Source organism: Canis lupus, chromosome 4, assembly GCF_003254725.2.
Source record: "Canis lupus dingo isolate Sandy chromosome 4, ASM325472v2, whole genome shotgun sequence".
NCBI classification, from domain to species: Eukaryota; Metazoa; Chordata; class Mammalia; order Carnivora; family Canidae; genus Canis; species Canis lupus.
This window is the reverse complement of record NC_064246.1, coordinates 85,203,094-85,218,393: the sequence shown is the minus strand read 5'-3', so window position 1 is coordinate 85,218,393 and position 15,300 is coordinate 85,203,094. Positions and strand designations below refer to the sequence as shown.

At 36.6% G+C, this 15,300-nt stretch overlaps 1 protein-coding gene across 8 annotated transcripts in view; it reads right to left on the bottom strand.

Moving 5' to 3' along the window:
- CDH18 (cadherin 18) overlaps positions 1 to 15,300 on the bottom strand; it is a 953,252-nt gene that overhangs the window by 118,387 nt on the left and 819,565 nt on the right. For 7 of the 8 annotated variants that reach the window (XM_049109419.1, XM_049109420.1, XM_049109414.1 and 4 more), the window contains one exon: positions 380 to 547. The exons of the other annotated variant lie outside the window; for it this stretch is intronic. In XM_049109419.1, the coding sequence (XP_048965376.1) occupies positions 380 to 547 (168 nt within the window). The remainder of the gene's footprint in view (positions 1 to 379; positions 548 to 15,300) is intronic. 8 annotated transcript variants of the gene reach the window in all.

Sequence of the window (15,300 nt, the reverse complement as noted above, 5' to 3'; positions counted from 1 at the left end):
CAAGAGTAGAGTGTCACCATCAGAACGTTCTGTGTATTGGGCAGCTCCCTGTATACTTTAGTAATATACAACTGCTTAGCAAATGCAAGATATACTTACTGGTACTTCATACCACTATATCACTATTTTAAATATTTAAGTGTAGTGCCAACTGAAACCTATATATTTTTTTAAACACAGTGCCAATCACCTACCCGGTTCCGGAGACCATAAGCAGAGTGACTTCTCTAGTCTGGGGTATAGAAGGGAAAGCATATAGCACAAAAATAAAATACCCCCATTTAGGATAACAGCAGCATGACGTTGCACGCTAAGTATCTCATTTTGTCTTATGCAAACGAAGAGTGTGCAATGTGAACCATAAGAAACAAGTACATACTCTGAGGAAACCGTGGGGGGTTGTCGTTGACGTCAGTCAGGGTGATGTTAACTGTGGTGGATCCGGAAAGCCCTCCGACTTGCCCAGCCATGTCTTTGGCTTGAATGACCACCGAATAGTGTTCTCTGGCTTCTCTGTCCATATTATGTAAGGCAGTTCTAATAACTCCTGTAATACATATTTTAAACAAAACAGTATAGATGACATATTAAATGAGAAGCAGCACAGATATCTCTCTTTTTTTTTTTTTTTCCTCTTTTAAGAAGTGCATTTTTAAATGACATACTTTTGGGAGAAAGCCAGTCTTCTGAGACTAACAGTACCTTAAAATGTGACTAAAACTATCTCTTTGAATCCTTTATTTACAAGCACAGGTTCTGAACCATTCTATTAGTGGCAATTAAGATGCGCATTTCTTTGGGTTCCTTGGGGTGCCTAGGAGGGTGACCCCACAGCCCAGGTGTGTTCCTCTGCTGGCATGCTAAATATTTCACTAGTTCTGTGCCTCACAAGTGTCAGACGAGATGATTTGACAAGAGGTTAATTTTCCTCTTTACAGAACAATTTACGTAGCTTCCTGACAGGGTTGTCAACGTTGGATGATGGAAAACATCGAAGAATCGTGGGTACTTGAACAAAGACTATAGTCAGAAGTCATTTTAACATTTATCAAGACTAAGAAAGTCACTATTCTTATTAGGAAATAACAACTACAATAAGAACTAGATCTAAGTACCTAAGCAAAATAAAGGTATGAAATGGATTCCCAAAATCTCATGTAAAAGCCACATTCTTTATTTCATAGTGACAAAGGAGACATTGAAGGTATTTGTTTTAATGAACTAGTACTTAGATTCAATAAAGATGTAAAAAATGTTATTTGTTATATCTCCATTTTCATCATGCATAGGTACACATAAATTAGAGAGCTTTGTCAATAGAGCCTTAAATTTCAAAACTGAAACATATTTTCCAGAGGGTCCAGGACTATTAATTATGTCATTAAAAAAGTTATCATGTAGATGATCTTATTATAGTAAGATTATAATTATTATAATAAGTATAAACATATATGTACGTATATATTTACATTTATATCATATATGGATATAAACATATTTGTTACTCCATACGCAGGTCAACATTTAAAACTACCTTTTTTATTTTTGCTAAAAATATTTGGATCAGGCCACATTTAAAAAAAAACTGTTTATTTTTTTGAAAGAGAGAGAGAGAGAGAGAGAGAAAGCACAAGGTGGGGGCAGAAGGAGAGGGACAAGGAGACTCGTTGCTGAGCGCACAGCCCGATGCAGGACTCAGTCCAAGACCCGAGATCATGAGATCTCAGGACCCAGAGAGATCATGAGATACTAGGCCCCTGGGACCATGACCTGAGCTGATGTCAGACACTTAATCTACTGAGCCACGCATGTACCCCGGAGATCATGTCACTTTTTGAGAAAGGTACCAATGGCTTCAACCAAACACACAATCGATAAGTTAGGAGGGCAATTCAGAGGGGTAATGCCGATTTTAATAACTGCTAACTACAGAGTTTAGCAAGCTCTTTCACAGACAATATATTGATACAATGAGAGAAAATCAGGTTGTATATTCAAGTTAAAAATAGTATTTTAGAAGTGGAGAGGATTAGTCCATCAGTTTGAACATAGAACACTGAAGCGGTACTTTTGTTTTATTAAATTGATTGTATGTGTAATGAATTTGAGAGGAGAGCCTCAGGAACCAGGAAAAGGGATCCCACAACTTTCAATATTTGTGAATTTTTAATTGAAGGAGATCAGGAAAATTTTCCTGAAGCTAAATAAAAATGAAAATCATTCCTATCAAAAGAAATTACAATAATATGATAATAAATGATTCATCCAATTCATGCCTACAAAAAGGCCTCAAGCATCCTTATGAAACAGAACAATGTTTTATCACATGATAATTATATAAGAAGGAATTGAATTAATGAACAAGCTAAGATTTTATGAAAATATTTTATGAAAGAAACATATATTTTCTAATACTGGCAAAAAAATAAGGATATTCTAGGGACACCTGGGTGGCTCAGTGGTTAAGCACATCTGCCTTCAGCCCAGGGTGTGATCCTGGGGTCCTGGGATCAAGTCCCGTGTCGAGCTCCCTGCATGGAGGCTGCTTCTCCCTCTGCCTGTGTCTCTGCCTCTCTCTCTCTCTCTCTCTCTGTGTCTTTCATGAATAAGTAAAATTTTTTTTTTTTAAATAAAATCTTAAAAAAAAGGATGTTCTGAAAAAAATACATTACAAATGGGCCTTGCCTCTGGTGTGTAGAAGTTTGAGATTATTGTCCAGGATGATGTTTGACAATGAAATCATTTAAGTGCTATTTGCTGAATATAAAAATATAACAGTAAAATCAATCATCACAAAGTGAAAGATAGATGTATTTATATAATTTGAATGTTATTCACTTAAGAGACTCAAAGACATCAGTACAAGCCCTGTTTTACAGTATGAATTTCAGTAATTTCACTCCATTATAACCCTTCTTCTATAAACACAGCTACATCTGACACAACATGAGAAGAAGCTTGTCAGCCAAATTAGCTTATGGAAATAAGGCTGTATGTCCAGAGTTGACACAGACTTTTCAGAAATGACTAAGAACTCATTTAAATTCACAGCTCTCTTGAGGATGATGGCTCAGTGCATGTGCTTGGCTCTGGCCTCCCCCAAGGGCCCACAGGTAACTGGAGAATGCTCTGCCAAACTGCTGTAGGAACAGGATCCTAGTACACAACAATCTCCTTCTGTGAACAGACACCACTTTATTTCTTCTTTCCTGATCTGTATAGCTTTTATTTTCTAAGAAATAGCTTACTGCATTAGCTAAAATTTCAGGTATGACATTCTAAAAGAGTGGTGAAGGGGTGCTTGGGTGGCTCAGTCCATTAAGCATCCAACTTCGGATTTCTGCCCAAGTCATGATCTCAGGGTCATGAGACCAAGCCCCGCATTGGGCTCTATGCTAGGCATGGAGCCTGCTTGGGATTCTTTCTCTCCATCTCTCTCTGGCCCTCATCTCTAGCTTGGGCAGGCTCTTGCCCTTTCTCTCTGTCTCTTATAAAAAGAATAATAATAAAAAAAAAGAGTGGTGAAAAATAAATACAATAAAAAAATAAAGTAAAATACTGGTAAGAGGGAGTATCCTTACCTTGTTCCTAATCTCAATGGGGAAGTTTTGAATGTCTCACATTAAGCATGGAATTAGCTGTAGGGTTTTTATAAATTATCTTGAACAAGTTGAAGAAATTTCTTAGTTTGCCGCACAGTAACTTTTAAAAACTGGGAATGTACTTTTTAGCAGAGGAGGTTCTTAGCACTTTCAGAGAAGAATGACTTTCCTGATTCAGGTTATGCATTTTTCAGAAGTAAATGATAAATGGTATCCGTGAATGAATTATTTCTTAGGCAAATTTTGCAAATGTGTTCCAGATGAATTATTATGATTAAAAGATCTAAAACACAGTCTAATTTTATAGTCTAAAGTACCACTATATTACCTGATTACATGAATCAAATGGATAGTATTGAGTCAAACAGTTTTTAACATCCCTGTCTAAGATCACAAGATCTTGTGACAAAATCTGAGTGTTCCTGCTCCTTGGTTCCTTCTACCTTGAAGAACACTTCTGTACATGCTCCAAGTTGCCAGAATTATGACGGCAACTTGAACTCTTTTTGTTTTGTCCATTTTTGACTGGATAATTTTACCATCGTGGATAAACTATCATTTGTCTATTTTGGTGAACATCTGCATAGATATCAAATCATTATTTTTAGAAATATTCTGATTTGATAAATTTATCAGAAAACACAAACAACTTTGAAAGAAGTTAGGAAAAAAGTGACAAATATTTGCACTTTCCCAATATTTTGAGAAAGAAATAAAGAAAAAAAAACAAGTTAAAAAGTGATCATAACTTATTATCCATTCTGCTTAGTGCAATAGCTGGCTTTTTTTTTTTTTTTTTTTTTTTACAGAATTAAATATATATTTTGAATAAGCATTCACACACATACACACACACACACATTATTTCCCCCTACTTCTATCCAGGAAGCTATATTTGAAAAAAGTGACAATATTAAGCCAAATAACTCTTAAAAAATCAAATATGAGTTAAATGTGAAGCTATCTACATAAAGTGACTTTATATTCTGATTTTCCCAAGTCTTTTTCAGAATATCCCTGTCTTTGCTCAAATATTAAAGGGCCCTCTTTCACTCTAAACAATGGGTGATCAATTACTGAGTGCCTACGTTCTACAGTATTGCTAGTGGCTTTCAAACATGACTATGACTCAATATTACCTTGAGATTGTCTTAAAGGGTAAGTTCATTGGATCCAGGTCTCAGAAACTCTGATTTAGTAATTTGCAGTTGGTCTGGCATGCTTACAGCTCTAATTGGTTACTGCATTAGTCTGCTAGGGCTGCCAGGAAAAAAATAAAATACCACGGACTCAGTGGCTCAAACAATAGACATGTATTCCACACACTTCTTAGAGGCTGGGAAGACTGGGAATATCAAGACGTCAGTTTCCCCGTGAGAGCTCTCTTCTTGGCTCCTGGAGGCTTCCTTCTCACTGACGTCAAATGGCTTTCCCCCAGTTTGTGCGCAAGGAGACAGAAAGATCGCTCTCCTGTGCTTCTTATCAATCCACCAATCCTGTCATGAGGGTCCCACCCTTATGACTTAATCTAAACCTAATTACTTTTTAAAGCTCCATCTCAAAATACATCACATTGGGAGTTAGGGTTTCCACAAAATGAATCTTTGGCGGTACATAAATACTCAGTACATCGATAATTTAAAAATTGCCCCTCATACACACAGACCAAAGAAAGAGGTGGGCCACTCCAGATTGGTTGGTGGTGGCAGGTTTAATAACCAAAGGAACTTAAATATAAGAGTTGTCTTGGGAAGCTGTAAAATTGAGTGTATCTCCATCACCATCCACCAGAATATTCTCTATAAGTTTATAGAGAAGCTTTAACTGGTCAGTCACACAGACAGTCTAGATATCCTCAACAACACAACAATTGAGCTCTCTCTCAGGCTGCTTTCTTAAAAACTGCTTCTACTATGGGAACAGTGGGTACAAAGCATATTCCAAGGACAAGGGAGGAAGGAGGTGAGGGATCTCTGATTGCCTGGGTTTGGCAGGTGGGTCAATGGAGCTCATATCCTCTTAGTGACCACCCCCAATAGCCAAAACGACTCCTTTAGGTGAGTCCAGGGAAAGGGGGCCAAGCCATAGTTTGAAAAGACAGAACTACATATGAGGATACACACATGACACAGACAACAAGAAATATGCTAAGGTAACATCCATTTTTTTCAAACTGTGAAGACTAAGCTCCATGCACAAGGCTGGGATAAATATATTTGCACGGTCCAAGTAAGAAGTGATGTTTGTTTGGCTTTTTCTGCCATGTATCAGTGTACCCAGTGATTGTACTGTAACTTAATTTGCCTTCCAAGTAAACTAAGTAAAAAGGACTTATCTACCATATGGTATTTTCTTTAGGTAAATTTTGAAGAAAAAATACAGAGCAGCTAAATTACTTACCTAAAATTGGTTCATTGTTTTTTGTTTGTTTGTTTTGTTTTGTTTTTGTTATTGTTGCTTAAGTAAACTCTCTTCTTTCAATACATGCTAGGTAACTGATAATGCCCTGTTCTCCACATGCAGAAGAATGAAACTAGACCACTCTCTTGCACCAGACACAAAGATAAACTCAAAATGGATGAAAGATCTAAATGTTAGACAAGATTCCATCAAAATCCTAGAGGAGAACACAGGCAACACCCTTTTTGAACTTGGCCACAGTAACTTCTTGCAAGGTATATCCACGAAGGCAAAAGAAACAAAAGCAAAAATGAACTATTGGGACTTCATCAAGATAAGAAGCTTTTGCACAGCAAAGGATACAGTCAACAAAACTCAAAGACAACCTACAGAATGGGAGAAGATATTTGCAAATGACCTATCAGATAAAGGGCTAGTTTCCAAGATCTATAAAGAACTTATTAAACTCAACACCAAAGAAACAAACAATCCAATCATGAAATGGGCAAAAGACATGAAGAGAAATCTCACAGAGGAAGACATAGACATGGCCAACATGCATATGAGAAAATGCTCTGCATCACTTGCCAACAGGGAAATACAAATCAAAACCACAATGAGATACCACCTCACACCAGTGAGAATGGGGAAAATTAACAAGGCAGGAAACCACAAATCTTGCAGAGGATGCGGAAAAAAGGGAACCCTCTTGCACTGTTGGTGGGAATGTGAACTGGGGCAGCCACTCTGGAAAACTGTGTGGAGGTTCCTCAAAGGGTTAAAAATAGACCTGCCCTATGACCCAGCAATTGCACTGCTGGGGATTTACCCCAAAGATACAGATGCAATGAAATGCCGGGACACCTGTACCCCGATATTTATAACAGCAATGTCCACAATAGCCAAACTGTGGAAGGAGCCTCGGTGTCCATCGAAAGATGAATGGATACAGAAGCTGTGGTCTATGTATACAATGGAATATTCCTCAGCCATTAGAAACGACAAATACCCACCATTTTGCTTCGACGTGGATGGAACTGGAGGGTATTATGCTGAGTGAAGTAAGTCAATTGGAGAAAGACAAACATTATATGGTCTCATTCATTTGGGGAATATAAAAAATAATGACAGGGAATAAAGGGGAGAGGGGAAAAAATGAGTGGGAAATACCAGAAAGGGAGACAGAACATGAGAGACTCCTAACTCTGAGAAACGAACTAGGGGAGGTGAGAAGGGGAGGTGGGCGGGGGGTGGGGGTGACTGGGTGACGGGCAGTGAGGGGGCACTTGATGGGATGTGCACTGGGTGTTATTCTATATGTTGGCAAATTGAACACCAATAAAAAATAAATTTATTTAAAAAATGCCCTTATTCTGAATGTTTGTTGGCTAAAGCTTCCCTAGCAATGTTTACTTCAAAAATTTTAAGCAGAATGTTGCCTGTTATTCTCTTGTGATGCTGGGTTGAATCAACAGGATGTGATTAGCCTTGTGTCATTTTGTTTTGTTTCTTATTACCTTAGTGGTAAACGACTGCAGGTGCCCTACTGCCTGCAAATTACCTTTTGACTACTGTTTCCCAATCGTCTTGATATGTAGGGGCTAGTTACTGGGAATTACTCTCTGCTGAATTCAAGTTCATAAGACTGAAAACTCATCTGGGTTTATAAGCATTACCTGTTGAACCCAGCTCACTGGTCTACCATATGTTTTTGTTCCCTGACTGGCAATATCCATTCATATAGAGCAATATATCCTCCAAAATGTGTTCTTGCGTTTTTCCCTTTTAACTAAAAAGAATTTAAGATGGGGATGTATAAATCTGGTTCATTAGATAATACCAAACAAGACTGCAAAATAAAATTTGTAAAGGTTAGAGCAAATAAACCGGCATGCACATTCGGATTCCTATAGAAATATCCAACGTCCACATATGCATTTACAGGAGAAATGGGCTTGCTTTTTTCCATGTCTAAACTACCATCTGCACTTTGACTCAATAGAATGTTTCCTTCTTAATTTGCTCAATTGCTCATTCATTCATTTAAATTCTATTATATTATTATGTAATGTATATTTAAATATACTGGAGTCCTGGTATTTCTTTAATGGGGCACCAGGGCCACCTAATAACAAAAATCACATGGAGTGCCAATTATCATGCAAATTTAAGGATGTCTACCTAATCAGAATCAAGGAGAGTGGGCCCAAGTATCAGTATTTATGGCAAGCTCCTTCTGTGATTCTCATGAATGATCAAATTTGAGATATCCACCTAGAAGTGAGAAGACAAGATATCTGTCCTCAAGATGCTCATATTTCATTGGAAGATGTTTCTTTAAAATAATATGAACACTGAGAGATTTAGAAATATTCAGAAGTTTCATTAATCATTTTCTACATGATGGCACTCGAAATCCTGGCAGTAATAATTCATCTTTCCAACTGCCTGACTATGGTGCTCTAGGTATCTGGAAGATTCATTATGTTCAGTTGCTGTTTGTTTCAATATTTAGTATATCATATTTTGAATTTTCCCTACAGACATCGTAAGGACAAGGTGGCTTCCATAAGGTCTTGTCTACATTTAAAGCAAAAAATGTTTAGGCATCGAATCTATATGTATCCATCAGCAACACAGCTCCAGAAATCTATTTTCTTCATCCATCACCAATCCAATGTATGCTGAATGTGATACAGCTCTGTAAAAAATGTGGGGCACAGACACATACAGGGCAGAGCTTATGACATTAGAATGTTATGATTAGGGTATTTACTGATAGGGAAGCATAGGCAAACCTGGAAAGTTAAGCAATACAGAAAACATATTTCATAAAATGATAAACAAAACCCAGATTTCAGAAGTCACAGTTATCAAAATGGATGACTATGACCAAAGAGTACTTTATGGCCAAAAGGAATATTTGTAGATTATGGAAGGGTGAATGGAGATAGGATATCCATGGAATGGGCATCTGGTATAACCAATCTGAGGATCTGGGATTGGGCATGTCTGTATAAAGACAATTGGATTTACTGCAAAATGATTGTTGGGAAATAGTGGAGATTAGGTGCTCAGTAATTAAAATACTCTCTGAATATTTCTCTGTTCCTCAAGTGATGGAAATTTTGAAAAGCCCTGTTGCTGCTGCCCCTGTAGAAAGTCAGGACTAAGCTTCACTACTTGTCAGATGTTATTACTGACTCTGGCTGAGCAGATGAGGTTATCTCTACTGCTACATTTAGCACATTTAGACTGTTCCAGTGGGTAACAGATTAACTTCAGAATTTTTATTTATATTTTTGTTATACAATTGATTTTATTTTTAAAGAAAAATTATGTAATATTATATAAAACACTGGCATCCCAGAATTGAAGCAAAAACAAAAAGAAACCCTCGACATATTTAGCTTCAAGCTATGACTCATGGAATTAACAACCATAAATTCATGAAGGAAGACATTTTTATGCTTTAGTAGGAAGATTCAATTTTTCCTCCTCTATATTTTTTTCCCTTACTACCATTAAAATTGATGGTGAAGCATTTTATATCTCCTGAGGAGAAAAAGAAGGAGAATTCACATGTTTTGAGTATGGACTATGACTCAGGCACTCCCTTCAGGTATATATCTCATATATTTTGCCCTTACATTCCATGAGAGAAAAAGCTCAAAGCTTCAGTCACTCTGCCCAGACCAGAAACTTGCAAAACTTGAAATATAACCCAGGACTTCCTGACATTAAGTTTCTTTTTTGTGTAATATTTTATTTATTTATTCATGAGAAACCCAGAGAGAGAGGCAGAGGCACAGGCTCCATGCAGGGAGCCCGACGCAGGACTCGATCTCAGGACCCCGGGGTCACGACCTGAGCCAACGGCAGAAACTCAACCACTGAGCCCCCCAGGAGTCCCCTGACATTAAAATCCTAATGCTACAGTGGCATTATCTCAAGAAATTTACCTGTGGAATCTATAGGCTTGGCTGGTTTTGAAAGAGAGACAGGAAGAGAGAGTAGGGAGGAAGGTTCTTCTTTTCGGAGAGAATCAAGTATAAATATCACCAATCGGGGTTGAACTATGATTGATTTGATGAATACAGTACAACGGAAGTCACATTATTGCAATTTTGGCCCCAGACTTAAGAAGACTGAAAACTTCTACCTTGGTCTTTGAGAGCCCTAAGCTATCATGTAAGTGGTTTAGCTACCTGGCTAGAGAGACCACATGGAGAAGCCCTAATACAGAAAGGGCAAGGGATCCATCTGAGACCCTTCAACTCTTCCCACTGCAGCACTAGGCACATGAATAAACACATCTTTAAATATCCACACAATCCAGGGATCAGCTGAATGTACCAAATAGCCAGGCCAATGCCACATGGATCCAAGAATTGCTCAGACAAGTGCTTTTCAACCTCCTGAATTCCAAAATTATGGTTGTTTTGAAAGCTCTGGGTTTAGGGGTCATTTGCTACACAAAAATGACATTCATATTTGGAATATGCACACACAGATACACATGCCCACATACAGGCACATATAATACATGAACACGCACACTTATTACTCATAGCTGGCTTTCTAGAGCTACCTCAACACCATTAAATCAAGACTGTGTATCTCCTAAATACTATTTTTTCTTTTCTCTCTCTCTCATACCTTCCCATCCAACCCTTCTCTCCAGAGCTGGAGTGTGTATACACATACATATACAGAAACACACGTTTCAAATATTTCAGTTATGATCTATGTAAATGTATTTTATCAGTCCAGGTAAAAGCAGTATTTTGAGAATAAAGAGAAGAGGTAAAATGAAACTGACCTCAATATAATTTTTATGCAATGAACACATGGAATGTAATTTCCTATAAAAACTGAAGTTTTGAGATTCTTATCATCTAGAAATATGCATGTTATGGGGAATAAGAAGATTATCTATGATATTTATGAGATTTTTAAATAAAGACAATTAGAAAGATAATTTTAAAGTTTTAAGACCTTAAATGAAATATTTTATTAGTAAATATTGAATGTTTGTAGAAATACTCTAATTTACATAGAAATACATTTTGAAAATAAAGATAAAATAATAATCAAAAAGAATTCTAGAAGTACTTCTTAAATATGATCATCCCCAGTTTGTTCACATGATTTATAAAAATCTGATGGGCTCAAAGAGCAAATACAAAAAAAATAAGTTCATTGATATATTATGCCTGTTTAAACATTGGCATATTTTTTCTACTCTTACTCCATAATTTATTTTTTCTCTTTAAATTGTGTTTATGATGCTTAAAACAAATTTCAAAAGGTAAGATGTTTTAGACATTTTTTTTTTTTGCAATTGCAGTTACTATTTGAGAATGGGTACTTAATACAAATGTACTGAGCATTTTTGGAATATTTATTGAAACAACTATATTTAAAGCCATTATTTAATAAAAATATTAAAACACTGCTTTATAAACATGCATGCATGTGTATATATGTGTGTATGTATATACACACACATGCATATGACTGTTTAATTCTATTGGTAATGGTTTACTTAACAACATAGATCTATAACTCAAAATTGATGATTTTTCCCATAGTACTAGTTTATTTATTATGCCATCTGCCTTCTTAATTTTTTAAAAGGAATTTTAATTTTCCTTTTAGAGTATCATTTTATTTCATGATGCATTATGTCATACTTTAATAATTTAAAAATGTGCTGTCATTTTCAATAAGCTGTTTATCACATGATACATGCTATATATATGAACATGTATGTACGCGTATATATTATAGAGACGTTATATATGTCACATATAACAAATACGCAATACTGAGGCAAACTCATATACCTAGTCCTTAAAATTATCTTTAAGACTTCAAGGGTATGCATATGTAGGTTTATTGCCTTTGGCACATAATCAACCACTGAATCCTTAAGGCACTGTGGACAATTCAATTGATTATTAAGTTTCGAGAAAAAAAAAATGGGAATGTAGTCAGACGGCTACAATATATTGAAGAAGCAACATAAGAAAAGTACAAATACAATTTTAAAATACAGAAAAGTAATCCCTTGGCTTTAAAAAGGCTTTTAAATGGCCATGCATTTTTACTGCCATTGATCTTTTAAATATAAGTCTAAAGTGAAACCATAACAAAATTAATCATTTAACCATGACACTAACTGTTTTCATGGAAACTTTAGGAATGATAAGAGTGTAACATGTTTGACAGTATTTGGAGAAAGATATCACAATGATTTTGTAAATGTGATGGATAATTCAATTTTAGGTATCTAGTTGTCATTAATTTATAGGTAAATTTATTATTAATTAATAACTAATGAGAACCTATTGTTACTTCAGCATCACAGAGAGGCAGTATGGTAAGATCACGTGAATAGGGACACAGGTTATGAATATCCCTTACAAGCACAGAGGTGGGTCACATAAAGTAATAGGAACAGTAAGTAACTCAAAGAAACAAGAATATTTTATAGAATTTTATTCCTGGGAAAGTTGTTTCCTCTAGTGGTAAAGCCTCATCTGTTCACACTCATGAATGGTTCAAGTGAACAACAGTAGCCTGGATACATTCTTCGCATTTCCTAGATATAAGTGATGCAGTAAGTTTGTAATCTGGTAACACATTTAACTAGCAGCTAAATGATAATAACAGAATATAACATAGAAGGGTAGATATTATGTTCTAATTTAAATGGTATTCACAAAATGCTTGAGTGCTTGTTGAGTTATGTAAATGCAAAATGCTGCTGTTTTTATGTGTGATAGAAAAATGACATAGGATTTATTGTTTTTTGATAACTCAAGACATGGAAGCTGAATCCACCAATACATGAACAGATATTTGGTCCTTTGATAAACAGAGTAAACAAAAAGCCCTAAACACATGAAAGATGAGGCTGGAAGGATTTTTCTTATATGATTCCAGGAGTACTATGTTGTTGATGAGTGAAGTTGCAACCATGGAAAGGGAAGGAATGGTAAATAACTGATAAATATGTCATGCTGTTGATTACTGGGAATATGGGATAATTTGACATGTTGCTCAAAAAAAGGAATTGGGTTAATAAAATAGACTTATTGAGAATCTCCTCCATAGCAGACAAAAAATTGAAAGATGGTATCTTGCAAATGTTGAATAGGGACATGAATCACCAAACAGTAAAACCAGACAGATAAATAGAAAATTGCCACCAATTGTTAACTTTGACTTGTTTCTATAGCGATCATAAAATCGTCAACTGATAGATCAGTGAAAGCTAACAGGCATTAGAATTCTTACATCTCTCCCTACTTGTACCGTGACTAATAAAAACGCATCTTTCATCTTTGCATATCACATGCTATAGTATCTGTCATAAAAAAAAAAAAGAGAGAGAGAAGCAGGGGCACTTAGTGGCTCAGTCGGTTAAGCATCTGCTTTCACTCAGGTCATGATCCCAGGGTCCTGGGGTCGAGCCCCACATCCAGCTCCCTGCTCAGCAGCGAGACAGCTTCTCCCTCTCCCTCTGCCCTGCACACACACACTCTCTCTCAAATACACAAATAAGATCTTAGAAAAACAAAACAAAAAACAAAAAAACATTGAAAAGCATGCAGAACCTGAATTTATGCAAATTCTTTTAGCCTAATCTGTGAAAACAAGACTCCACTCATATAGTAAGAATTGTGACTGAGCGGAGGATTTGGGTGCAAGGTATGGAAGGAATGGAGAGAGAACACACACAGACAAAGGAAGATATTGACCCTGGGTTGCACATCTAACAAAGTTAAGGATGATGCATCAGGGATATATTGACAGCCTTTATACATCCCACCTCACTCAGCTGCCAAGATGAAGGTTATCCTGGAAATGATGTGACTTCAGCAAGGTGCCTATTGGCACTTTAGATTTTTTTTAAATAATTATTTTATTTGAGAGAGAGAGGAAGAGAGAGATAGTGGGAGGGACAGAGGGAGAGGGAGACAGCATCTCAAGCAGACTCCATGCTGAGTGTGGAGCCCAACGTGGGGCTCGATCCCAGGACCTTGAGATCATGATCTGAGCCGAAACCAAGAATCCAACACTTGACCAACTGTGGCACTCAGGTGCTGGGCACCTGAGATAGATCTCGAAGGGGCTGAGAGCTAGGAGTGAGGTGCTGAATGTACTCCCCAGCCTGGCTATAAGTCCTTCCTCAAAGGAGAGTCAGCATCAAGCATCTATGTCTACTGAACAGTAGACTTTGTTTCCCTTATTTCCAGTTGAAACCTTCTGGGCTTTATTGAAGCTCAATACTATATTAAAAATGTTCTCACATTTAATAGCTCTCTTACTGCCAAATCCATTGGATAATGTCAGCTTTCATCTTTCCATTAGCAAACCGGCCACAGTGCACTATCCTACCTTTCCCAAGGACTTCATTTATTTTGTCTCTCTCAGTTTTACTCTCTTGTGTTGCCATCGCACTCATCTACTTATTGATATACTAACTTAATAATTTTGACAACTATTTGCCCTTTTATCACTAGAATAAAAGCTCCACAAGGTTGAGGATTTTTATTTGTTGTGTTTTCACTGCTGTGCTCTTATTGCCTAAAACAATCCCAGACCCACAGCTATCCTTAATGAATATTAGCTCAATGAATGGAGTGCTACAAAACACATAGAAATGCATCCGAGCATCAAGTTTTGAATTTAGAATAAAATGAGGCAAGATATAAAACAAATAAAGCTACTAAATTTAATTTACCTCCTTTGAATATTAAACGAATAAGCTTGCCAGGGCTTTTGGAACAAAGTGCCACAAACTGTGAAGCTTAAAAAACAAAAATTTACTGCTTCACAGTTGTGGAAGCTGAAAGTCTGAAATCAATTGGTGGAGTCGGTTCCTTCTGATGGCTGGGAGGGATGGACCTGCTCCAGGCCTTTCTTTTTAGCTCGTATATGGACATTTTCATGCTCACATGGCATTCTCCCCACACCTTCAAATCATGCCCGCCTGAGAGTATTTCTACATCCAAATTCTCCCTTTTTATAAGAATACTAGATATATTGTCTCATAGCCCATCCTATGAACTCACTTTAACTTGACTACTGCTCTAAAGACCCTAACTCCAAATAAGGTCACATTCTGAGGTGGTGGGTGTTAGGAATCTAATATATAAATTTGAGAGCAGGAACAATTCAACCTTTGACACTAAGGGAAAAAAAAAGAAAAAAAGAAAGAGTTGCACCAAGAAAAATGAATATATTCAATATGTAAGGCTGATCTTTGAGCCTATACTAGTGAAAT